This window comes from Episyrphus balteatus, chromosome 1, assembly GCF_945859705.1.
Source record: "Episyrphus balteatus chromosome 1, idEpiBalt1.1, whole genome shotgun sequence".
NCBI classification, from domain to species: Eukaryota; Metazoa; Arthropoda; class Insecta; order Diptera; family Syrphidae; genus Episyrphus; species Episyrphus balteatus.
In genome coordinates, this window is record NC_079134.1 from 171,772,042 (window position 1) to 171,800,025 (window position 27,984).

Genomic DNA, 27,984 nt, shown 5'->3' on the forward strand with positions numbered 1-27,984 from the left:
TTCACTCAACAGTTTTAAAAACAGCATACAGGCCGCCTCAACAGGAGATAATTTTTGTCATGTTGACGTGTCTTAACAAGAAATTTCTTGTGGGCCGACTTCTACACGACGACGTAGAACCACAACATTCACATATGAGTAAAGGAGAATTCGATATTTCTCTCTCGCTTGTTCTCATGTGCATCTTGTGCATGGTATAAAAAGACAAGGTATGATCATTAGAGCCACCATCTTACAAAATGGGATAATAAGGTTTTGACGTTTGGCATTTGGCAAAGTCAAAAGCAACAACAATTTCCAAGACAAATTTGTTTACAACAACAATTTCAATGGGCTGGGCTGTCAAAACCTTAAGTAGCCATAAGTTTTGACAGTTCTCGATACTGAGTTTTTTCTAATGATCATACCTTCTCTTTTTATACCGCATGGCTCGCCATTTCTTGTTATGATTCAATAGGTGTGTTTTTTATTACCACCGGTCTTAACTGGATAAAAAAAACACAAAAAAAATATAGAGTTGTCATATTTTTCGCTTTTGGGTTTTCTTGTGTGTTTTTGAAAAAAAAAAGTTTAACTATCTATTAAATAAATATTTAAAATAATAATTATCATTCTAAACATCAGTTTTGATGTTTTTAAACAAATTCTAAACATTTTACGAACAAGTTAACTTGGTAGCACAGATTTAAATCTGTTGAAAAAGTTAAGCCCAGAGAATTCTCCGGGATAAGCAACTAAGCCCATGGGGCTAAAGTGTTGTTGCATTTAACATGTAAATTGCTTAGCCCCGAATGCGTTTTTTTTGTCCAGCTAAGACCGGTGGTAATAAAAAACACCTAATATTAGACAATCGTGTCTTCTTTGTCTGAACCATAGAGGAAGGAATACCTAGAGAGCCGACTCGTACCCCCCTTACCCATAAACAAAAAATACCAAGACTGGAAAATTTCGTACGTCTTTCCCCCCAAAACCCTTTTGTGTACAGTGTTGTCTGTGAATATATGTGAAAGCCACCACGTTGGTAAATGACGTTAACACGCACACATTTATAGATTCACGACATTCACCACACATCGGACACGAACACAACGATAGGTTCACGACATTCACCACACCTCGCAGCTTGTAGGCAAACGTCAGTTGACCGCCGAGTTTCCAGTCTTGGTATTTTTTGTTTATGCCCTTACCTAAAACACCCGCAAATTTAATTTCAGATAATCTCTCTTATTTTTCTCTTGTTTTCCTATCTGTGAATACGTGTGAAAAGTACAATTCGTTTAATACCTTCCTTTCACCAGTACATACATAGAGGAAGGAATACCTAGAGACGCGACTTCGGTTGGTTTTTCTCTTCCACCCTACAAGCTGCAATGAGAGGAAAAACTCCACAGTGCTTATATGTGGTAGTTTTCCCGTGCATTTTAAATGGCACCAACACATTCAACTGTGGAGTTGAGCTCAAAACAATTAAAAACAATTTAAGTGCTCAGTAGGAAATAAATTCATAAAAAAATAATATAATAAATTCAAAACACGAACCTTTTTTTTTTTATTTCTGTACATATTTATTGAAAGGAGGGTGTCTGGAGTGAGCTATTTGAGCTATTCAAGTTCATGTACAAACCAAAATCATGTTTAAATTCAAAATTTGTGAGGACATCTACTGGTGAAAGGAACATTATAGCTTTCACACGTATTCACAGCATTGTATATATATTTCTATAGTACTATCAATCCATGAAAATACTTTAGCGACATCTTTTGGTAGATCTGCACTTCAATTTTCTGCATAAGGTTCAAACATAAAATAAACTAGCGATCCCAGCGGTGGCGACGCAAAACAGAAAATTCTACTTCATGAGAGTACTATAGGAATTAGAGCCTACTATTGCACGTGTATTAAGGTACACGTGCTACACGTGTATTTAAATAATTCGTGCCGAAGCACGTGTATTTGTAAATACACGTGTATTTATATTTACACGTGTATTTATATTTACACGTGTAAATAGCGTTCGAACAGGTAGATTTGGTGGCGATTTCCTAAAATATGTATTATATTGAATGAAAAGGATATTGTTCAGGTTTTTGCGGCTATTGGCTAGATTTACACATTGAAATTACACGGAAAATTTAATTGGAAATTCTTATTCAACCCTAGCCATATAAATCTTGGAAAAAAATTTTGACCCGATTCCCATTATCGTATCGAACTGAACTTTGTACACATATGAAGTTTGGATTGCAACGCAATATTTTGGGGTCCGAACTCAGGGGAGGGGCATTGGGGGGTTGAAAAACCCCAAATCTATTTTATCCCATTCTAAATATCGCAAAAGCTTTTGTAGGTAAATTGCAAGAGAGGGGCTTTGGGAGCTCATACCACCCAAGCAAATTATCATCTTCTTTCAAATATTATACGACTAAAAAGTAAAAAAATAAAGCAGATTAGATTAGATTACCAAGCAACAAAACATATAAAATAATTAAATTGACTCCATGGAGTCCCTTTAAATGCCGTCCAAGGGCTCCGGTTGTTCCACCGGGACAAGAAAAACGGTTGTTTTGTTGTGAACTACATAAGTCACAGTAGGCATTTGTCCCTTCTCGGTGGCAGTGGCGTAGATAGCTTTTTGCTAAGGGGGGGGATAGATCTAGTTCGCAAATTTTTTTTTAAGTTTTAATAATGCTTCTTTGTATTGTTTTTATTCTCTTTAAATTGGAGAAAGTTCTTTCGGTAGTTGACGTAGAAACCAGAAGTGTAGCTAATATCTTTTATAAAATATAAATACCAGGACAACTTTTTTCGGTGCAGCTTTCGAGCGCTTTCAATGAGTTAGTAGAGGAAGTATTTTTCTTTCAAAATTTATAATGATTTGGGCGAGCATAATTATCCGCTAAAGTGGCCAAACTGGTGATAGGCAGGACTGAGCATATTTGAAAAATTGAAAATTGAATAAAAAATATAAAACACTGAGTAAGAAAAATAAAATATGCCAATAAAGGATATAATGTGATTATTATTGCAAATATATTTTTTTTTACATTTATCAAGTTTGAGTCATTTGAAAGTGGCATTAAGTGAATGGATCATATATGAGCCACCATGCAGAAATGTTCCTCTCTTGTTGGTCCATATGTTAGCCATCATGCAATAAGGGAACAAATTCTCTTTTTTTCTTATTATCTATACCCGTTATTTTTTACGTTTACGTGCGGAATGGTACAGATTTAATTTAAAATAGATTAAAAGGCCTTTTAATCTATTTTATTGAGACTCATACAGTTCCAGCGCGTAGTTTTTACGTATGATTAATTAAATTTAAATTTTTTTTGTTCGTTTTCTGCTCAATGTGCCAAATATGATCCAAACCGGAAAACCCAAACTTTTCCGACTTTTACTCAAAAAATTGAAAATTCCTGAAACACGTGTCTTTTTATTTAACATAATCTACCATATATATTTTTTTCACGCAAAACACAAAAATCATGCGGATAAGGTGTTAAGCTAATCAAGAACTCGAAATCAACTTATTTATTTATGACTGTTTATACTGCACAATTATCGATCCCAATGGGGGGGATATATCCCCCTGATCCCCCCCCCCTATCTACGCCACTGCTCGGTGGGCATATTGCCATATCCAACTCCTTGGCTTCATATTTTAGTTTTATTTTAAAATTTATTTTGATTGAATTTGTCGCTTTATTTATAAAACACCTTTTACACTTTCACTATGAACTTAGTAAACCATATGATCTTCAAATAAACGGTGATTAACAAAAAAAAAAAAAAAAACATGTAACAGTTGGTACACTTTCTTCTGAGAAAGACACAGTAGGCAATATGCAAATATATCTTGGAAAAATTTATTAGCTTTTTTTTAATGAAAAGGCACATCATTATTTTTAATTTTTGAATAAATTATTTATAAGGTCTTCAAAAAGTTCAAATACTATTTTTCCAATTCGAACTATTTATTTGCACAATAATCTTCAGTTGTTTAGTTTTAAAAACTTTTATTTTACCCCCAAAAAGCAAAAAAATCATTTTGTTTCGTATTTACACGTGTAAAAATAAATACACGTGTATTTAATAAATACACGTGTAAATAAGATACACGTGTAAACGTTTTTTAGATACACGTGTACACGTGTATCGGGTACACGTGTAATTAAATACACGAACAAAATCGTAGGCTCTAATAGGAATATATATACAATGTTCACAGATAGGAAATCAAGAGAAAAATAAGAGAGATGTATACCAATTATCTGAAATTAAATTTGCGGGTGTTTTAGGCAAGGGGGGTACGAGTCGGCTCTCTAGGTATTCCTTCCTCTATGCACCAGTAGATATCCTCACAAACTTTGAATTTAAACATGATTTTGGTTTGTACATGAACTTGAATAGCTCAAATAGCTCACTCCAGACACCCACCTTTCAATAAATATGTACAGAAATAAAAAAAAAAAGGTTCGTGTTTTGAATTTATTATATTATTTTTTTATGAATTTATTTCCTACTGAGCACTTAAATTGTTTTTAATTGTTTTGAGCTCAACTCCACAGTTGAATGTATTGGTGCCATTTAAAATGCCCGGGAAAACTACCACATATAAGCACTGTGGAGTTTTTCCTCTCATTGCAGCTTGTAGGGTGGAAGAGAAAAACCAACCGAAGTCGCGTCTCTAGGTATTCCTTCCTCTATGCTCTATGGTCTGAACACGGATGTGAACGAAACATAAGAAGTTTTTTTTTTTAATTCTAAAATGTAAACCCATTTCAACCCTCCGTTTGTGCAAAAATCTACTACAAATCTACCACCTTACCGACAACTACATGAATTCTAGCAGTTCTCATGCCGCCAAGCAAAAAATAACACAAAAAAATACCCTCTCTGCGCATTGCAGTAGAAAAAAAAAGTCGAAAAGTCAATTTACCAAAAAAAAAAAAAGAAGAAAAAACTTGAAAACGTTTTATAAATTTTTTCCAATAATTTTACACAAAAAATTCCTTATTAGCATTTTAATTTAATCATAAGATAAAAATAAAAACATTTTACATTAAGTGTGATCTTGAAGCAGCACGAAAATGTCCATAGTCGAGAGTGGAAAAGCAGTTTCCGATAGCAGTTCCAGCGGCGGCGGCGGCGGCGGCGGCAATGATTGGATTTGCGATGATGTTGAGTAAGAAAAATTGTAAAAAAATCACTCCAAGTGTTTGCAATTTAAAAAAAAAAAAACAAAATACAATAGAAATTATAAAAATAATAAATAAAAAACAAATATAATTTCTTCCTCATCTTTATCCAAACCAAAAACACACACAAAAACATTTCTCTTCACTCTGAAATTTGTTTCGATTTTGTGGATCGACGATTTTTTTGGCCCTCAACTTGTCTCAAAAAAAAACTATGTAAATTATAAAATGTATACAAAAAAAGGTGCAAAAATGTGAATTTCGGCAGACGAACACATTGCCACAAGTGCCAGCGAGAGCGTCCCGAAGTTGTCGCTAGTAGCGGCAGCGTCCCTGGCGGCGGAGCAGCTGCAGCTGCTCCCGCCGCCGCCATTAGCACCGGTGGCGGCGGTGGTGGTGGCTCATCCAAAAAGAAACTTGGCACTGAAATAGGAAAGGCAGCTGCCGAGAAGTCACGTGGCCTATTCAGCGCCGAGGACTGGCAATGCAGCAAATGCGCCAATGTTAATTGGGCCCGCCGGCAAACTTGCAACATGTGCAACGCGCCAAAGTTCTGTGATGTTGAAGAGAGGACCGGTGAGTCGTAAAATGTCGGATCAATTTCTCTCGTCTTTTTTATGACCCTGAAATTACACCACAGCCGACAAACCATATAAAAGCTTGTATTTCAGACAAATTAAATAATTATTAAATTTTTTTTTTAAATGTGGAAATGTTTATCTCGTGATTGTCTAAGGGCCAATTTATTGAGCTTCCATTAAATTTTGAAATTTATCGTTTAAGTTAGAAGCGTTATTAAACTAATGATGCCTTTAAGTATACATCATTAAAAAATCATTTAATTCACTCTTCTTTAGTTGAAAGTCCTTACTTTTAATGGAAACTTTGAATTTAAAACTCTGTTAAAAATATCCTAAGGATTTTTCATTTTTTGAAAAATAAATCTGTCAAAAACTACGATTTTGACAAATTTTGACGAATGAGGAACGCGTTACCCGCCTCTGTTTTTCCATCCCATTTCAAAACTCAGAATTTCAAATGTATATCGGTATCGGTATCTCCTTTCAAACCTCTCCCTATTTTCCTAATGCTCGTACTATGTTCAACATATTAAGGGTAGATTAATCCCTTTTATTATTTTTTTTTAATGAAATGAAAACAGGCTATAAGTCTATAACGATAAGAAAACGACTTGCTCTAGGACCGCCAATTTTTATTAATTTAAAACTTTAACTTAGTAGTTCCCTCCACTCTTCGCCTCTTTTCCCTCATTAAACGATAATTGCTTTACTCGAACCTCAATTTTAGCGCCCAGAGCTACTGTTTTTTGTGTCGTTTTAGAACAAACGACTAACGTATTAGGGTATTTATGTCATAAATATGTATGAAACTTAATTGCCCGCGTGACGCTGACAAAAGATTGGATAAACAAACAAAATCCGCAATAGATACAGGTGCATAAAAGCGATATTTAATCAGCGGTAGACCGATTCAACAGATATAACTTTTATTAAAATCACATCACAAAATTTACAGAAATGTTAGGAAAGATATTTCAAAAATTCTTTGAAGAGATTTATCCAATTTTTAGGCGTTTATTTCTGCGGTGGGCCTGGGCAGTTTTGTTTTTTCTTTATATGACTGCTTAGCTCTTTTGAAGCGCAATTTTTTCAAATAAAATAATAAATAATAACAGAAATGACATTTAACACTAATGGAGAGTGAATAAATTCATATCATATTTAAAACCTCCATTGGCTCTAATGGAGAGTCAATAAATTAGCCCTAAATGTGTCATTAAAAAATAAAATGCACGACTGGGGTCGCACGTACTTGCTCTTATGCTAAAAGTAACTCTAATGTTAAAGCTTTTTATTCAAAAACACCGTTTTAAATTATGTTTTACAAAAAACCAAGTATGCCATTTTATTACTTGCATAAAAAGGTATTTTTAGAAAAAAAATTTCCAAAATCGTTAGAGCCGTTTTTTAAAAAAATAATTTTTTATATATAAAAAATTTCTAACATTTTTCAAAAAAAAAGTTGGTATGCCATTTTAAGGAAATAATTAATTTACACATAAAAACGAAATTTCAAAATTTTTCACCAACCCGTTTTCAAAAAATTGATTTTTCAAAAAAAAATTTTGAAATATTTTTTAAAAATCCAAAAATGCACTTTTTGAAAATTTTCTAAAATTTTAATATTATTATTATTTAATTGCTTTTGCATAAAAATTTTCGTTGAAATCGGGTTAATTTTGTACGAGATATTCAGAAACCAAAAAAACCGTTATATGACAGGTACCGTTAATAACGGTACAAAAAATATTTTTTTTATTTAAAAAGTTGGCTCTTATGTGTAATACCACACATAAAAATTTTAATCAAAATCGTTAGAGCCGTTATTGAAAAAAATTAACTTTTCTATTTCCGTTATATGGCAGGTACCGTTAGTTTTGGTCATAAAAAAAAAATTTCAATTTCCCCTCTAGGGAATCACCAAAAACTGCTAACTACCAAGTTTGAACAAAATCGCTTCAGTAGTTTAGGCTGTAGCTCGAGGTTCTTACAGACAGACAGACAGACAGACAGACAGAATTGCCGGACCCACTTTTTTGGCATTCTCCATCATCGTAATGTCATGTAAAATTGTTATCTCGAGTTCGATTTTTTTTACGAATCCTAAACTTGCCCTATAGTACCTATATCGCAAGTAAAAATTATTGACTATATGTAAATTTTTGGAATCAAAATAAAAGTTTGGCAAGCTCTCCTGGTCAATCCAATTTCCCAAATATCATGAAATTTGGTCAAAATACAATACAATACAATACAATTCTGATTCTGGTTTGTGCACTCATACTGTTCGGACGTGAATTTGATATCTGTTAAACAAAAAAAAAAAAAATTTTAAAAAAGCGCTACAAAAGTATTCAACATGGGATCGAATGGGGGATCTGAGAATGTTCCTCCTGACAAAAAAGATAAAAACCATATTTGTCTTCCTTCTCAAATGATTGATGAGCAGGAAAAATTAAGAATTAGTCAAAATGTCGACTTTTGGACGTACGGCGACCAGCAAATTAACAACCAACGGTTATCGTTGACTGAGATGATGGACATATCCCACTCAGGTGGAGTAAAAGAGACGGAGATAGTGTCGTCTAATTCTAACAGTAAATCTCAAACGCCCAACGACAGCGTCGTTATTGGTACTCCAAATAGCACCGTTAACGGTGCAGCGTGCCCTTCTGAATTTTTCACGAAGGAAACACAAACTCAACTGAAAAAACTCTTGGCTAACGACCGTGAGAATTTCACAAAAATTATGAGAAAGCGTCACCAAGTGACTTCTTTTAGATCTTCAAAAAAAATTGCTGTTCACGACACTAATCGCGAGAACAGATATGCAATTCTCGATACAGATGATGATGTGGAAGCTCCCGCTCAAAAACCCAATGCACCCATTAACGCAAACAACATGGCCAGCAACAATACCGGCACTAACAGCAGCCACAATACCAACTTACTGGCCAACGGCACCACGATTCCTTCTGGAAACATCTCAAACGCCGGCATCATCAACAACAACATGGTCAACAACTCTAACAATCGGAAGGTGGAGACAGGATCTTGGTGTCCCCCTATATTTACTAAAGGTATTACATCTAAGTCCATTATGGACACATTAAGTAACAACAATATCTGTCTTGACAATATTAAATTCGATTGTAGAGGTTATGGTAAAATGAAAATATTTGTGAAGGACTTGGGACTTCACCGCCAATTATTAGATCTTTTCAAAACTTCTAATATAGATGCTTTTTCCTTCACTCCGAAAGAGCAAAGAAAAATTCAAATTGTTCTTAAGGGCATTTCGGGGAGTTTCACTCCCTCAGACGTAAAAGCTGATCTAGCTAGAGTCGAACCTTCCGTTAATGTTGATGTAAAAATATTTCAGACCAAATGGTCAAGAGAAAGCGGCATACCACTGGATCTCTTTTTGTGTACTGTTGAGGACAGGGAGGGTCTGTCAAAAATAAAATCGATTAAATATATTCTTAGGCACAAAGTCCGTTGGGACGCTGTTAGAAGCTCCGGCACAAAACAATGTTTCAGATGCCAAAGATTTGGGCATGTGTCCTCTTTCTGTGCTTACGCACTAAGATGTGTTAAGTGCCTTAAGGATCACGAAGCAGGCAAGTGTGAACTTGAAAAAAATGAATCCTCAACTGCCTCGTGCGTTTTATGCGGTTCGGCAGGGCATCCTGCAAGTTATAAAGGGTGTCCTAAACGTGCTGAATATTTGAAGCGAAAAGAGACATTAAAACCTCCCCAACAAATTCAAAATGGTACTGGTTCTAGTAACCTTGTAAACTTGTCGCCTCGTGGTGGCTTATCCTACTCCGCGGAAGCCAGGAAAGCAATTCCGCATATCCCTTCCCCAATAACTAGTTCGGACTCAAATCCGATTAAAGAATTCTTAAACGAATCCAAAAAATTGTTCGGTCTTTCTTTTATAGACCTTTTCACTAAAATTAAATCGTTTTGGGCTCATTACTCAAATCTTGAGGCTTCCCAGAAGCCTGAAGCCTATATTTTCTTTCTCGCCTCTATTTCTACCCCCTCCCCATGAATTTCAGTATTATAACTAGTAATGTCAACTCTTTCACAAGAGACAAACATATCGAGGTTGAGCATCTGTTAACAGATACTCAACCCTCTGCTCTTCTCATTCAAGAAACATGCTTCAAGAAACGATATATTCCCCACATTCATAACGATTACGACTTTATCGGCAATATTTCAGGTCGTGGGACCGGTATTCTTATACGAAATTCCCTCAAATTTTACCAAAAACAATTCCAAAATAATATTTTGTCTGCTACTATTGCACTTGTGCCTTTATCAATTTCCAATATATCCAAAACTTTGGCCCTGGTTTCTCTATATGTTCCTTGCGACTCTGGTCCTAATTTTACTGCTGCCCTTGATGAACTTTTGGATTGCATCAGTGGCTATGACTTTGTGATCATTGGTGGTGACTTCAACTCTCGCCACCCCCTTTGGGGTGACACCAGAACAAATCTAAACGGCCTTCATTTTGAAAAATGGTTTTCTGATGGTCATTTTATCGACTTTGATATTGTTGCGGCGGAAGGTCCTACCAGACCCGGTTCTGGATCCCACATTGACTTCTTTTTAATTTCTGCAAACCTTAGATCTCCAAATTCAAACCTTGCTTGCTTAACGCTAGAAGCTATTTCTGACCACTTCTCAGTTTACCTTAATATCCAAATTCAAAATGTTTCTCCCTTTTTCTCACCCCCCAAAAAATTTTTATGCTTTAAAAACACTAACTGGGCAAAATTTAATAGATCTTTGGACTTTAAACTAAACTCTCTAGAAACTCCCACTGACAGAAACTTATCAAATGTTGAAATTGACACTCTTGTTTCCTCTGTAACCGATTCTTTCTCTGAATGTATTTCTTTGTATGGAAAACAGAAAGTGTATAAATCGAACCACTACAATATATCCAATGAGACTCTGAATTTGTTTAAGTCAAGAAAGGTTTGGAAGAGAGAATTAAAAAGAATTTACCATCATTTTGGGGACCGTTCAAGTCAGAATTATATTGATTTATCTGCCAGAATCCGATGTCTTTCGAAAATCATTAAAGATCGTGTTAGAACTGAAGTTAACGACCAATTCCGCAAAAAACTTAATTCCCTTAAGCCATCAGCTAACGTCTTTAAAACAATAAACAAAATTACAGGCCGTAAGTCCCTTTCAAGGGATTCTTCTCAAGAACTTACTCTAGACGGTAGACTACTTTCAACCACTTCAGAAAAAGTCGATGCTTTCAAAACTTTTTTTTCAAATCTCTTTGCTTCAAAAACCCCTGAAGCTGATGCTGAACACCTCTTAGCAGTTAACACCTTCAATAGCTCTTTTTCATCTTGGAATTCCAACTTCACACTTACGTTTTTCTCCTCCCTGAATAAATCTGATTCTCCCTCCGATTCTACCTTCATATCTACCAACGCCATTGAATCTATTATTTCTTCACTTAAAAACAAAAAATCTTCCGGCCCCGACAACATTCCGAATTTTATCCTTCGCAAGACTAAAAATACATTGTCCAAACATTTAACCCCCATTTTTAATAATTGCATTAATAATTGTTACTTCCCCACTTCGTGGAAAGATGCCAATCTTATTCCAATCAGGAAAAATAACAGATCTAATAAAATTGAAGATTTTAGACCCATATCCTTACTTTCAAATCTTGGTAAAATACTTGAAAAAGTTCTTCTAAACAAATTCCAAAACTTTTTAACTGATTCTAACCTTTTCCAAAATCAACAGTTTGGATTTAAGAGTGGTCACTCGACTGAACACGCACTACTGTGTATTCAGAACGAAATCCTAAACAACCTGCGTTCTCAGAAATGTACTGTGGCTTGCGCGCTTGACCTGAGCAAGGCCTTTGACTCGGTATGGCACCCCGGTCTACTTTATAAACTTAATGCTCTTAACTTTCCCCCACATCTCATCAAGATTATCAAAAATTTCCTCTCAAATCGCAGCTGTTCTGTTGTCTTTGATAATGACAAATCTTCTCCAATACCCATCCTGTCCGGAGTCCCCCAAGGGTCTATTTTGGGCCCATTTTTATTCAACCTTTTCTTATTTGACTTTCCAGTTCTCTCTAATAACTCGAACACAATTTTATATGCCGATGATACCATTGTCTTTAGTCCTCATGAAAGACCTCACGAGGCACTCAAGGACGTTGTTACTCATTTGAATGAAATCATTCCTTATTACAAAAAATGGGGAATTGATTTAAATTTTAAAAAATGCGAGCTCATCTGCTTCAGAAATGCTTCCGGCAGGGGACATCACCTTGCCGTGAGGGAGAGTAAGCATCTTAAGCTCACAATAAGTGGCAATGTCATTCCTCTTAAACAGTCTATTAAATATCTAGGAATAAAACTTCACGAAAGACTTAAAGTAAACCCCCACGCTAGATATGCCCTTCAAAATTGCAAAGCAGCAGCTGCAATCCTAAAAAATCTGCTTAACTCCAAAGAGGTGGAGAGGAACACTAAGCTCCTTATATACAAAACCCTAATTCGTCCCCTGATCTCTTATGGCTTCTTATCATGGTTTTCCATCTCTCCAATTGTGGCGAGCGAACTTCAGATTTTCGAAAGAAAAATATTACGTAAATGTCTCTCTAAATATAGAAGACCATCTGGAAAATGGTTCAGCAATCGAACATTATATGAGGAATCAAAAATTACGCCTTTACTTCATTATCTCATAACTCTTAGTAAAAATAGAATTTCTGCGCTAAGAAACCATGAAAACCCTGTCCTCCGCGGTATATTTGATGAGAACATTGGCTTCTCGACCAGTGACAGATACTACATCTCCCCCATCAGTATCTCCTGTGAGGATTCTAGTCCTGACTTTGCTCTTTCGGAGGAGGATGAGCTCTTCTTAACCCCCTTCTACAAAAAATCTCGCTCAACTAATTATAGAGGCTGAAGTCCCATTTTCTTTTATAACCTATTGAATAAACAATGTATTGTAAACCTGATAAATGTAACAACTTGAAAAATTTATGTACCTGACTTGACATATTTGATATGATATTCTCAATCTCCTCTATTCATAAGACTATACTTGTGCTGTGAAATTAAAATTAAATTTATTAGCCATTAAGAAATGAATATACTCATAAAAACCTATGTATCTAAATAAAAATGTATAAAAAGAATAACACCTTAACATTAGAACACTATAACTAAATTAACAACAAACAACTCAAATGTACAAATCTAGCTAGTATAAACCAAATATGTAAATATAAATCAGTCGGAATGGATTCCTCTTCCTTTCGATCCACATAACTTAAAAAAAAAAAAAATAATAATAATAATATTCAATATCCTAATTATTTGTAACAAATAACAAAGGTGACAAATTTATAAAAAATATCGTATTAATACTCAATTACGCTTGTCAAAAATGAAAGTGACAAATATACAAAAATGAATTTTTCCTAATTTAATCCAAGGTATCTACCTTACCTATTCACACATTTTTCATAAATGTGTTTTTAAACAGAGACAACTTGTGTCTCCTTCCATGTTTATATTTTTGTCATTGTTATCTTCTACCTCTTTCTATCCACCTTTCTCTCTTAGGTTAAGTTTTTTTTTTACTGCAAAATGTGTGTCTTGTTGAGTGGGCACACATAGAAAATCAAGAAAAAGAAAATGTCAGATTAAATTCTTCTCATCAAACATATTATGCTACAATAAAGTATTTCATTTTGTTATTCATTACTTGTGTAGCCAGACCAATACCAAGTCGGCAAAACTTAAATTAAATGTGCTGTATATTATTTATAAGAAAATATTGAAAAGTGTATAAAATAAATCTCAATAAAGTTACTACTACTACTACTACAATACAATTCTCCAAATGTGTCTTCTGTCACTTTTTTTCAAATTCAGCCTGCAACTTTTGGCAACTCATAAGAACCCTAAAATTAACATTTTTTTTTACAAAAAATGTGTTTATTTAGATTTTTTAAATATCTACATGTTGTGTCATTTTTTAGATTTTAGTTTTTTTTTTTTTATCTTTCGTTAAATTCAAATTTAGATTTATTGAGACTTATTTTTAATTACAATAAAGTATTTATGTTTGAAATACATAGTATTATTTTTTAAATAAACTGAATTATGCCCGTCGTACACCTAGCGTTCAACGCATTCAACGCGAATTTAACAAATTAATTATAAAAAAACTACGCCAAGAGCTACGACAAAACGTGAATAAGGGCGCAACCATTTTCAAAATAGCCGCTCAAAGAAGAAGAAATGCTCAGGAGATCTGTTCGCCGAAGTTTATAAACAATGCTCAAGGCCAACTACTTGTGGAAAACGACGAAATCCTCCATAGGTGGCGACAGTACTGTGACGAACTTCTAAATGAACAATTTCCAAGGCTACACTTTCCAATAGCTTCACCTAACTTAAGCGAAGTATCCGATGTCACAGTCGAAGAAGTTAGTGAGGCTGTAAAATACTCCAAAAAGGGAAAAGCTGTTGGGCCAGACGAAATACCCTCAGAGTTTTGGAAAAAGATGGGAGACATCGGGTCTAGATGGCTCATGGTTCTTGTTTCCAAGCTTATACGAGGTGATCGAATGCCTAATCAATGGAGGGAAAGTTACCTTCTTCCAATATACAAAGGAAAGGGTGATACTCGAAGCTGTTCGATTAAGCTGATGTCACACACCATGAAGATCGTTGAGCGAGTCTTGGGTAGCCGACTGCGAAAAATAATAAGGCTATCTGATGACCAGTGCGGGTTTGTTGCGGGTAAATCAACCACAGATGCAATCCAGAGTATAAGAATCATTATGGAAAAACATTGAGATTCCTTGGAGGATTTGCATGTGGTATTGGTTGATTTTGAAAAAGCATTCGATCGACAACCACGAGATCTGATATGGGTGGCCCTCAGACAACGAGGAGTTCCGGAAACCTATGTGCGGATAATTATGGACATGTATGATGGAGCAGTAACTAAAGTAAGATGTGCAGCTGGAGTCACCGAAGAATTCCAAATCACAGTAGGTGTACACCAGGGAAGCGTCTTGAGTCCTCTGCTCTTTATTACCGTTCTTGATTACCTGCTTGAAGGCAAAGTGACGGACCCAAAAGTGCATCAGTTATTCTTTGCTGATGATGGAGCCATCATAAGTGAAGACCCGATATCCCTGCAACGAGCACTTGATGTATGGGTGGATGTTCTAGAAGGTAGTGGGTACCGCATAAGCGCGAAAAAGACAGAATACCTATGCTGCCCATTTTCTGATCCACACAGGCCTATTCCTGACATTTATTTGAATGGTGTAGTGCTTCCCAAGTGTGAAAAGTTTAAATATCTGGGGTCTATGATAAATAACGAAGGTACTTGTACATCGCGTAAGCGTAGGGTGGATGAAGTGGCGGGAAAATTCTGCCATCTTCTGTGATCGAAAAATGCCCCCTAAGCTGAAAGGAAGACTCTACACCGCAGTTGTGCGTCCAGCACTCACATACGGTTCACAATGTTGGACAACGTACAAAAAGTATGAGAGTAAGTTAACGGCAGCTGAGATGAAGATGCTTCGTATGACAGCAGGAGTAACAAAGCTTGATAGAATTAGAAGTACGAAGATCCGAGGAAGCCTTCATGTTAAAAACACCATCTCCCAAAAAATTGAACACGACCGACTCAGTTGGTATTGCCATGTTCAAAGGAGAGATCCTGAGAACCCCGTCAAAAAAGCAATATCATACAACGTTCCAACACGAAATAGAAAGAAAGGTAGGCCTAAAAACTCCTGGTACAAGCAAATGCAAAACCACCAGCATTCAGTTGGCCTTAGAAATGAAACAATACAAAACCGGGAGGCTTGCCGCCGATTTCTGAGGTCAACCCGGCGAACCCCACAGGCGGATCACTAGTGTGAAGCAGTTACGTGGGATAGTTATGATCCCCTCGACATCGAGATCATAACAGCGCCGAGAAAAAGGAAGAAGAAGAATTATAAAAAAACTACGCCACTATACGTAATACGTATACGAAATAATTAAAATAATACGTATTACGTATACTTTTTAATTATTTCGTTCAGCAGCGGTCTCCAACTGTCTAAAACTGGTTGTTTGAATATAATTGAAAATACCATCAATTAAAATTTAAGGTTTTAAATTTGCGTTGAATGCGTTAAGCACTAGGTGTACGACGGTCATTAGAATTGGTCTAGTTTGAAGTCCAAGTCTCAAGACAATGCATGCAATCTTTTTTTAGAATTGTGTAATTGAATTTCAAAGACTGCGTTCACAAGATTGCATTCTTTTACAACTCTGGTATAGATTTATACACAATTTATATTCAAAAACAAAAAAAAAATATTGACCTAATATTTTAAAAAATTCAAAATTTTCAAATTTTTAACGAAAGATAAAAAAAAATTAAAATCTAAAAAATGACACATGTAGATATTTAAAAAATCTTAATACTCATTTTTTAAAAAGTTCATATTAGCGTTCTTATGAGTTGCCAAAAGTTGTAGGCTGAATTTAAAAAAAAAAGTGACAGAAGACACATATGTAGAATTGTATTTTGACCAAATTTCATGATATTTGGATAATTGCATTGCCCAGGAGAGCTTGCCAAACTTTTATTTAATTTCCAAAAATTTAGACACATTGAGACAATCACGAGATAAACATTTGCACATTTTTAAAAATTAATAATTATTTAATTTGTCTGAAATATAAGCTGCCAAAATTTTGGTTTGTCGGCTGTGGTCTAGTTTCAGGGTCATGTCTTTTTGCATTTTGTTTGACACGATTTTTACCTAAATACGAAAAATGTTTTCCTTTTTGGTTTTTAGGATACGGTGGGGGTTATAATGATCGCGGGGTCGTGGAGTATAAAGAGCGAGAAGAGTCAGACAGCGAATACGATGAGTTCGGTCGTAGGAAGAAGCGCAAACAGGACGAGCGAAAGAAGCCATCATCAGTGCCAGATAAACCATCGAAAGAGAAGAATGGGGCCAATGCCGATTTAGGGGGTGTTGGCAATGACGAAGAAGAGGAAGAAGATGACGAGGAAGACGATGGCGATGGGGATCTATCCAAATACGATTTGTGGGGATCGGATAACGAGGAAGATACCAAACCCAAAGTGGAGACCAAAACCCGGTCCCGATCACGATCGAATACGCGATCGTCGCATAGTTCGTCGTCATCATCGAAATCATCCTCATCCTCTAGCTCGTCCTCTTCGTCCACATCACACTCGACCTCTGGCGGAAGTTCTTCGTCGTCATCTTCTTCGCCCAAATCAAAGACCAAGTCACGTTCGTCACGTGACCGTTCGAAGACTCGATCTCATACGTCTTCTCGTAAATCTCGCCGCCACAGCTCAAAGTCTCGTTCCAGGTCGACTACATCTTCCAAAAATCGACCTGATCGTTCCAAAGATCGTCGGCAGCATCGTGGTCGATCTCGTTCTCCTCGATCTGGTTCTCGTTCTCGCACTCATTCGAGGAACATTTCGAATTCTTCGCATTCGACCAAATATAAAAATAGAGAGGCCGAGAGTCGGTCGCCTCGTTCGACGACCTCGTCGTCGCGCCATAAGAAACGATCTCGCTCAAGGAGCAACTCGACCAACAAAAAGAGGCGTTAGCCACTTCTTTTTTTTAAGCTTAAACACAAACATAATTAATAATGTTTTTGCGCTGGTGTTTTAATCTATTTATACGTATAATATGTAACGGATTTGAATTTTTAGAGCCATTTTTTCATCCTTTTTTCCAATATTTCTTATATATAAAAATAAGCAAATGCACGGTAGATGAATTGTTTTTTGAGTTCTCTTTTCTTTGTAGTTTTAACTTTTTTTCTTTTTGATTTTATTTTTTTAATTTTCATTTTTTTTTCATAATTTATTGTTGTTACTTAAAAAGATATTTAAAACAAAAAAAAAAAAAAAAAAATTACCAAAAATCCTCCTCAACGTATGTTTTATGTTTAGGAAATAAGAAAAAGTATAATAACACGGTGTTACAAAAATGAGGTTTTAAAATATACGCGGGCGGAGACCTATCAGGTTTTGTAGAGCTAGTCGCACTGAATACGAAACGGTATTTGAAAATCCCCTAACACCCCCAAAATCTGGAGTTACGGGCAAAAAACGGTTTTTTGGACCTTCACCCATTGAAAAAATTCTAGCTTCGACTATTTTTTACCCATTTTCGATTTTTGTATAGTTTCTGATAGAAGATAAATATACCTTTTTAACAATGTATAAAACATGTAACTCGGTTAAACCACTTAGAATTTATAAGATGTTAAAGTTCAAAAATTCAATTTTTTTTGTCATTTGCCCAACTTCGGCATCAATTTAAAGTATATGTTTTCAAAACAACATGCTATTTAAAAAATATATTCTAAAACTATATCTATTTCCCAATTGATCGATGTATTTTTTATGAAAATCACTTCAAAATTGGCTTAGAAAAAAAAATTTTTCGATTTCAACCCAGATACAGAAATTCGAACTTTTAGGTATAGAACAAAAATGTTGTTTCGGCACGTAGAAGGATAAGTTGGACGCCAGGATTTGATGAAGGTTTTTTGTAGAGGAGCTCAATACAAACGCTTTTTTTCTTTAAGAGGTTTAGGTGGGAGGGGAATTTTTCTAAAAAAAAATTATCAAAATAAAAAAAAATTATTAAAAAACAACGGCAACACTTACAGTAATAAGTGATACCATTTCCAAAAGGCAAAATTGTGAATTTGATTCTAATTTCTAAATCAATATAATATTACCAATAGTTTTTGAAATAATCGATTTCAAAGTTAAAAATAGGGGAAAAAAAATTTTTGAAAACTCATTTTATACTATTTTTGTCCAGACTGTGAATTTTAGTAAATAAATTACTTGAACAGAAAACTGCCTCAATTAATTCCTTATCGAACAGTGAAAACTATATGTTTCTATGTCTTCTAGTTTTTGAGAAAATTGAAAAATAAAAACAAAAAATATTTTGAAAAAAGAAAAATCTGATAAAATAATTTTTCAATTTTTCCAAAAACTAGAAGACATAGAAACATATAGTTTTCACGGTTCGATAAGGAATCAATTGAGGCAGTTTTCTTTGTGAGTAATTTTTTTTACTAAAATTCGCAGTCTGGACAAAAATAGTATAAAATGAGTTTAAAAAAATTTTTTTCCCCTATTTTTAACTTTGAAATGGATTATTTCAAAAACTATTGGTTATATTATATTGATTTAAAAATTAAAATCAAATGCACAATTTTGCCTTTTGGAAATGGTATCATTTATTACTGTAAGTGTTGCCGTTGTTTTTTAATAATTTTTTTTTATTTTGATAATTTTTTTTAGAAAAATGCCCCTCCCACCTAAACGGGGGGAGATAGACCCCCCTCTTAAAGAAAAAAAATGTTTGTATTGAGCTCCTCTACAAAAACCCTTCATCAAATCCTGGCGTCCAACTTATCCTACTAAGTGCCGAAACAACATTTTTGTTCTATACCTAAAAGTTCGAATTTCTGTATCTGGGTTGAAATTGGAAATTTTTTTTTTCTATGCCAATTTTGAAGTGATTTTCATAAAAAATACATCGATCAATTGGGAAATAGATATAGTTTTAGAATATATTTTTTAAATAGCATGTTGTTTTGAAAACATATACTTTAAATTGATGCCGAAGTTGGGTAAATGACAAAAAAAATTGAATTTTTGAACTTTGACATCTTATAAATTCTAAGTGGTTTAACCGAGTTACATGTTTTATACATTGTTAAAAAGGTATATTTATCTTCTATCAGAAACTATAAAAAAATCGAAAATGGGTAAAAAATAGTCGAAGCTAGAATTTTTTCAATGGGTGAAGGCCCAAAAAACCGTTTTTTGCCCGTAACTCCAGATTTTGGGGGTGTTAGGGGATTTTCAAATACCGTTTCGTATTCAGTGCGACTAGCTCTACAAAACCTGATAGATCTCCGCCCGCGAATATTTTGAGTGTTACACCGTGTAATTTGTAGATATAAATCCAAAAAAAATATGGTATGTACTTCCTTTTTAGAAGTAAAAAATAAAAAAACAAAATTAAATTAAAAATCGTACAAAAAAAAATTAATTAATTCAATTAAATATAACGCCCGATTTTTGTCAGCTTGGTAGAATGGCGGACACAAATCGCAAAATATATATTCGAAACTTAATGAAAAAAAGTAAAAAGTTTAAACAATCGTATATAACCAAATGAACGCGGACAAATAAGAGATGTTTGCAAAATTCCAGCCAATGAGAAAAAAATTGGAATTTCTCAAACATTTCGAATGCGGACAAAGTTTGATCAGTAAAAAACAGACTGGCTATGTTCAAAAACGTTTCCAGTTTTAATGGTTAAGAATTATAATCTTGCTTGATATACAAAATATCTATGTAAATTAAGCTGAATATAAACAAAATTTGCATATTGAAAAGGTGTCTCACGATAAGTCAACTCATGAAGGGGGCTCTCCTGCGATGAAAACATTGGAAATGGAATGAAAAAGGTCTATTATTCGCAAGCCGGAACCAGATCTTGTAAGTACATAAGAGAAAAATTACATATTTTAAATTATCTTATAGGTTAGATATTTCCAAAAACAATAAATGAATTTACAGTATTGGACAAAATAAAGTACGAAATATTCGAACTTTCACATTTATGCTATTCTCGCCCCCAAGTCATCAATAAACTATTCTTTAGTAGTGAATTAGAAAGTCTATCACTACCCTTATACGCTTTTGTAAAAAAAAATGCTTGAAACGAGAAAGAAAATAATTAAAGTTCTTAATAGAGTCTATTTTCGGCTGGACGAAAAAGAGTACGCACTGCAATATTTACAAATTTATTTGAATCACAAAGCTTCAATTCTCATTCTTTGAAGCTGAGAAGTTAGCCATAACCTTAATCAATGTTTCAGACAATTTTTTTTTTCAATTGTCATATTTTACTGAGAGACTATAGTAGGGTGTCCCTTATTTTGCAAATGGCTGAATTTAAATACGCATACGGGCTCAAAAGTTTCGCAATAAATAAAAAAAAATATTCCCAAAGTTTCAAGTCCCTATCTCAATGCTAAGTGGACGCGACTTAATTTTTAATATTTCCATACAAAATATCGATAAATTACAGGTAGTTTTGAAGTGGTTTACTCAAAAATTCGGTAAAACTGTAAAAGTTGATAGAAAATTTTGAAAATTTGCAAATATCTTCAGCACTATAAGGAGTGTACGAAAAAATTGCTGAGTCAGTAAAAAGTAGGTAACCGTTAATATCACTGTTCTTATGATATTTGCGCTTATGTTTTACTTACTAAGCATTGTTTACAAAAGAAAAATATTTTTAAATATTTTTTTCGTACACTCCTTATAGTGCTGAAGATATTTGCAAATTTTCAAAATTTTCTATCAACTTTTACAGTTTTACCGAATTTTTGAGTAAACCACTTCAAAACTACCTGTAATTTATCGATATTTTGTATGGAAATATTAAAAATTAAGTCGCGTCCACTTAGCATTGAGATAGGGACTTGAAACTTTGGGAATATTTTTTTTTATTTATTGCGAAACTTTTGAGCCCGTATGCGTATTTAAATTCAGCCATTTGCAATATAAGGGACACCCTAGACTATAGTCTAAAAAACACGCAGTGACAAAAATTTCATTATAAGTGATAAAACTCTAGCTAAAAAAATTATGGATTTTCGAAATGGAAAATTATAATATAAAAATTCTCAAGTTATGTTCAACTCCGAGTGAAAAAAATGGCCCTTAGGGCCATTTTTTTTCACTATTGCTGAACTTGAAGCAAACTCTCGAGTTTGCCAACTTGGGAGTTGACTTTAACTCGAGAGTTCAAACGCAAGTTGTAATTTCTTTTTATTCACTAATTATTTTCTCAACTCTCTAGGTGAAGATCTAAAGTTGGTCAACTTCAAGTTTGAAAACTATCCCTGGGATATGAAACAAAAACTGTCAATTATTTAAATTAAAATTTGTCATACCCATAGCATATTTGTATTCTTTTTTGTGTTTAATTTTTCGATTTTTGTTTGCTTTTTCGATTTTTGTTTGCTTTGGAATATTAATTCGTAGACTCAATAATTGCCAACAAAAAAATCTGAAGCAAACTCTCAAGTTTGGTCGGCAAACTTCTTCTTTTTAGGGAAGTTGAGAAAACTGGAAGTTGATCAACTCTCGAGTTTAAAATCGAAAGTTAAAAACGTCATAAAACGCGAATAAAACCGAATTCGGGAGTTGAGGATAAAAATTCTCAAGTTATGTTCAACTCCGAGTGAAAAAAATGGCCCTTAATAAATCAAACTTTATTAAAATATATTCCGTTTAACCGTTTAGAAGATATTCGCATCCAAGTCGCAATGCATAGGGACCATAAGAAAACTATTGAAATCAGTGGGTATTGGTTTGGATGCGAATATCTTTTAAACGGTTAAAGCAACCAATTTGATGCCAAGGACTTTTTTGTAGACCATTTAAGCCCTTACAATAATCCATCTTACTACAGTACCTTGCCATATTATTAGGCCCAAGCGAAAAAAATACAATTTTTCGGTTCAGTTTTTGCTCAGTTTTTAAAGTTTTTGTCGAAATATCTTGAATTTTTTTTGTCCCATTTACTTGCACATATCATGTAGATACGGATTGACTTGAAAAAAGTTTAAAAATTCATACTTTTTGAAAAAAATAACGTACAAAAGGGGATAAGCTCCAAAAAACGTACCCTATGGAATTCACGCCCGGATAATTACCAGACCGGTCCAATACTCAATTTCTTGTACCGAGCAATAACGTGACATTCTTAACTTTATGACAAGGACCGCAACTTGCATAAATAAAGCAGCTTCGAGCCTTTAGCCTATTCCGAAATCGTAGAATCAAAACGTTCCCAAGCTCCTTTTTGTGTTGGTCTGGAGTTATGGCGTTTTCCACAATATAAAAAGAACCTTATCCTTTCCCTGAGATAGTACAACAGCCAATAATGACAAGAGGATGTTTTTTTTATTGGAATAATGTACTTTGAATAGCTGTGCTCGTCTGGTCTTATAAAAAAGAAAAAAACTACCCCAAATCTAAGAACATGTTTTACTTTCCAGACGATCAGGGCTTCTATATTTATGCAAGTTACGATCCTTGTCATAAAGTTAAGAATGTCACGTTATTCCTCGGTACAAGAAATGAAGTATTGGACCGGTCTGGTAATTATCCGGGCGTGAATTCCATAGGGTACGTTTTTTGGAGCTTATCCCCTTTTGTACGTAATTTTTTTTCAAAAAGTATGAATTTTAAACTTTTTTCAAGTCAATCCGTATCTATGATATGTGCAAGTAAATGGGACAAAAAAAATTCAAGATATTTCGACAAAAACTTTAAAAACTGAGCAAAAACTGAACCGAAAAATTGTATTTTTTTCGCTTGGGCCTAATAATATGGCAAGGTACTGTAATTTAATAAAAATGACTTTTCAGTGAAGTAGAAAATTTTGAAAAGTAAAAAAAGTTTTTATATTTTTGTTTAACTTTGTCCTCGAATATCTTTCAAATGGTTAGATTAATAAAAAAAAGTTAATAAGACCTTTTTTGTGGAGCAATCTGTTTCCTACAAGAATATGTCATGCGCTTTTGATTAATATAATTTTTCAATTTGTTACAAAATTAAGAACAAAAAACGAATTTTTAAAGATTTTCTCGATTTTTGGACCTCAAATATCTACTAAACGGTTAGATAATTCAAAAAAGTGTATTTAACCTTTTTTGTAGAGCGTTCAATTTTCTACAAGAATATGTAAAAAAATTGGCTAAAAAGTCAATTAATAAAAAAATTATTTTTTTTTTAGTAGAAGCTTGATGTAAAAATGGAAAATTGAAAAGCGGAGGACCTTCCCATTAAGATAAAGAGCTCATATTTGGTGAGTATATTCTAGAGGTGTCTAGCAATCGAGTTTTCGAGGTACCAAATCAAAAAAACGAATTTCGATTTTTTTTTGACCCACCCTAATATGTATGGATAGGGGTCGCTGCCTTCGTTTTTCAATGTGAGTCCGGTTCCGCAGCTGTAAATAAACACGCTTGTTGATGACAGCCATCAAATAAAAATAAAATGGAGGCATGCACTCATCGAAAAACTTAAAGAAACTAGAGCCCTCTATAAAAGCTTCACGGAACTAACAGCACAAGCACTCCATATATTATATCCTCTGAGGAGAAAACCCATAAATATTCTATTTGATGATTGTCGAGTTATCAAAGTAGTTAAGGAAAATCCCATGATTACTAGTCTTAGGCCCAATTTATTGACTCTCCATTAAACTTAAATCTCCATTAAAAATGGGAATTTTAAATTTAAAAACAAAATTCGTTTAATTCAGTCTCTTTTAAGGATTTTTTTGAAGTTTCACATCATTAATTAATTGAGCATTAAATTTTAAAGCCCTTTTAGTTAAAACGCCAAATTCGACCTTTTAAGAGGGATTTTTAGAGCAAATTGAGGTTTAAAACAGGATTTCTATTTATTCACTCTCCATTAGAGTCAAATGTCATTTCTTTATTGTTTAATTTTATTAATTTATTTGAAAAACGTCAAGAATTATTAAAACATATTAAAACAACAAAACAATTATGAATAAAGTCCAGACGCGAATTTTTTGTAGGTACATATGTATGTATGTAAATGTATTTATTCCATAAATAAGTAATGCATATATAAAATGACTGCAACTCATCAGAAATTCTTTCATTGATATTTTAGAGGGGAGAGACAACACTTCATTTTAGATTTTTAATAGAAGAAAATTCTAAGAAAATGCATTTCTTAGCTCAGAAAGGCACATATAGAACTAGATCTCCTAGATTTATCTTCTCCACTTAAAAACAAAAAACTACTAGTGAAACCAATCAGGGTTGAGGTGCTGCATTATATAATCATCTCAGAACATTTCAGAACACTTTTGTATATCGCGACTCTTGTCTGTGGGATTTCGTCTTGTGTTTTCAGCTCCAAAAAAATACGCGCCTTAGTTTTTATGTTTTTTTCATATATTGTTTTTAATTAAAATCTTCAAATTCAAACAAATTTGATTTGACAAATTTCTGCTTTTGACAGTTTTATTTTTCAAAAACTAAAAAATCCCTAGGATATTTTTAATGGAGTTTTAAATTTAAAGTTTCCATTAAAAGTAAAGACTTTATCTAAAGTAGAGTGAATTAAATGAATTTTTTAATGATGTATACTTAAAGGCGTCAATAGTTAACAACGCTGTTAACTAAAACGATAAATTTCAAAATTTAATGGAGGCTCAATAAATTGGCCCTTAAAGTAGTAGAGAATACAAGATTAAACATTTCTAATAAAACTCTCTGTAAGAAAAAACATTTCTCTGTAAACCAACAAACAAAAAATGTATATATCCTTATTTTACTGAGTTAAGTACTGAGTTACCAATAAAACATGGCTTTTGTTATATCTCCTCATTGATTGAACTGAAAGATTGAATCGCGATATAGATACCTCCGGATAATTGAATCTCTGAGCCCGCTCATATAAACGTAGTGGAAATAAAATGTGTTCTGATAGTTCTGGAATTACTGATAACTGAACGAACATAAATTATTTTTTTGTAGGGATGGCGGTTGTTAGTACAAAAACCGGTTTTCGGTTTTTCCGGTTTGTTTCGTTTTGGTCAAACCGGCCGGTTTTAAATCGGGTCAAAAACCCGGTGTTTTTTTTTTACTTGATATCGTCGGCACAACGCCAAAACCGCTAATCTGCATTTTTGGACATTTTGACTTTAATGTGTTATTTTACTTGTTATCGGTCCCTCTATTCACTGCGTCAATCCCACTCCTCCATCTGTTGCCTAGAAGCCTAAAATATCATTTTTTGTTTCACGAGTTTCCATAAGATTGCATGTTTTTCCAAAACTTTGAAGCCGTTTTTCTCAAAACTACAATTTTATTTTGCAGATTCGTGGTTTTGGCTTTGTGCCCACGATATGACAGTCAAAAAAAAAATTTAATGTAATTTTTTTCGAAGAAAATCCCTAAGCTTTTTTTTAGTTTGATTTTGTTATAAGAGCTCTTAACTCACCCTTAATAGGAGTTTTGAAGGAAGTTTTGAGCTGAATATGAATGATATTATAATTGTGTGGTTAGTTGAAGCAGTGAATGAAAGTTTTGAGGGTTTTCAGTTTTTTGCCTCGCTGTATTTTTTTCAGTCGTTTTTTCGGTCTTTTTTTTTTGCAAAAACCGGTTTAGACCGAAAGGGGAAAAAAGCCAAAGCCGGTTTAAACCGGTCGGTTTTTCCCATCCCTATTTTTTGAGAAGTTTCATGCGGAGCGGATGATTTGATTACAAAAGCCAGTCTTTAACGCTCGTTCTACAAAGTGCTTTTAATAACAATTATTTAGAACGGTAAATCCTATTTTTTTTTGTTTTATATATTAATAAATAATTCATTTAACTTATTACTCAAGGTATTATAATTTGCGCATAGTGATGCATTATTCAAAAGCCTTTGCAATTTTGCTATTCACATTCCTGCATATTTCGTCAATAACATCTGAGAAGTCTTATCGCAAATCGTTCATCAATCCATATCCCAGGTTCAAGGCTTATCACGATGACGGTGACCCCGGCGAACCGCTTTTCTTAACTCCCTACATTATGACAAACAAAACAACAGAAGCTCGAAAATTAGCTGCAGTTAAAGGAAATCAATTTCAACAAGTAGAAAGCTATTCTGGTTATCTAACTGTTGATAAACATTACAATTCTAATTTGTTCTTTTGGTATTTCCCTGCTGAGGTCGATCCTATCCATGCTCCAGTTGTTCTCTGGTTGCAAGGTGGACCAGGTGCATCTTCTTTGTTCGGCTTATTCACTGAAAATGGTCCATTCCAATTTGATGGGGAAAAATTGAAAAAAAGAGATTTCCGATGGAGTCGAAAATTGAATTTGATTTACATTGATAATCCCGTAGGAACAGGGTTTAGTTTTGCCGATGATGAGGCTGGCTATTCTCGAAATGAAAAACAAGTTGGTCATAATCTTTATGAAGCCATGAAACAACTTTTTATGTTGTTTGATTTTTCAAAGACCAAAGGTTTTTATGTAACTGGGGAATCATATGGCGGGAAGTATGTTCCCGCCTTAGCTTATTACACTCATCATGCCCAGAAAAAATCTGGCCCTAACGATGTAAAGATACCCTTAAAAGGCATGGCCATTGGGAATGGTCTCTCTGATCCAGAACACCAAATGAATTACGGAGACTATCTCTACCAATTGGGTTTGATTGACTCAAATGGCAGGGATGAATTCCAAGCTGCCGAAAAGAAAGGCATCGATTGCATCCACAAGCACGACATGAATTGTGCCTTTGATGTGTTTGATAGTCTCATTAACATGGATGAGTCTTCGTACGGGTCACTATTCCGCAATCTCACCGGTTACGATCAATATTTCAATTATTTATCAACCAAACCTGACACTTCAGATGCATTTATGGGAGAATTCTTGCAATCAGCTTTAACCAGACGAGCCATTCATGTTGGTAATAAAACATTCCACGATCTAGAAGGTGAGAATAAGGTTGAGGAGTATTTGAAAGCAGATGTAATGGATAGCGTTGCTACTTGGGTAGCTGATATATTGAATGCTGATGAAAAATACAAAGTTTGGATTTACAATGGCCAATTGGATATTATTGTAGCCTATCCGTTGACTATGAATTATTTACAAAAATTGAAATTTAATGCAGCTGAGAAATATAAGGAAGCTAAGCGTGCCATCTGGTGGGTGGATGGAGAAATTGCTGGTTATAAAAAAGAAGCTGGTTCACTGACTGAGTTGCTAGTTCGTGATGCTGGCCATATGGCACCAATGGATCAACCCAAATGGGTCTTTGATTTGATTAGTAATTTTACAGAGACAAATAATTGAAAGAGAAGAAGAATCTCTCAGAAATAAAAAATTGCAAGAGTTTTTGTTTAACTTTTTGTCATAAAAATAATTGTTTTTGACTTTTTTTTCTGTTTTTTTCTTTATTTCTGAATTCCTTAGAATTAATGGAAGCTTCGGAGAGCTTTTAATTTTCT

The 27,984-nt window shown here is 34.0% G+C and overlaps 2 protein-coding genes across 2 annotated transcripts; both read left to right on the forward strand.

Annotated features, from left to right (window-relative positions):
• Positions 1–4,926: 4,926 nt before the first annotated feature.
• Positions 4,927–17,681, forward strand: LOC129921484 (zinc finger Ran-binding domain-containing protein 2). The gene is made up of 3 exons (XM_056003325.1): positions 4,927–5,189; positions 5,447–5,778; positions 16,681–17,681. The coding sequence occupies exons 1-3, from the start codon at positions 5,095–5,097 to the stop codon at positions 17,478–17,480; spliced, it is 1,227 nt and encodes a 408-aa protein (XP_055859300.1). The 5' UTR covers positions 4,927–5,094; the 3' UTR covers positions 17,481–17,681.
• Positions 17,682–26,165: 8,484 nt separating this feature from the next.
• Positions 26,166–27,863, forward strand: LOC129905606 (venom serine carboxypeptidase-like). Its single transcript, XM_055981134.1, has 2 exons — positions 26,166–26,299; positions 26,362–27,863. Exon 2 carries the CDS (start codon positions 26,384–26,386, stop codon positions 27,827–27,829), a length of 1,446 nt encoding a protein of 481 aa, XP_055837109.1. The 5' UTR covers positions 26,166–26,299; positions 26,362–26,383; the 3' UTR covers positions 27,830–27,863.
• Positions 27,864–27,984: the final 121 nt, after the last annotated feature.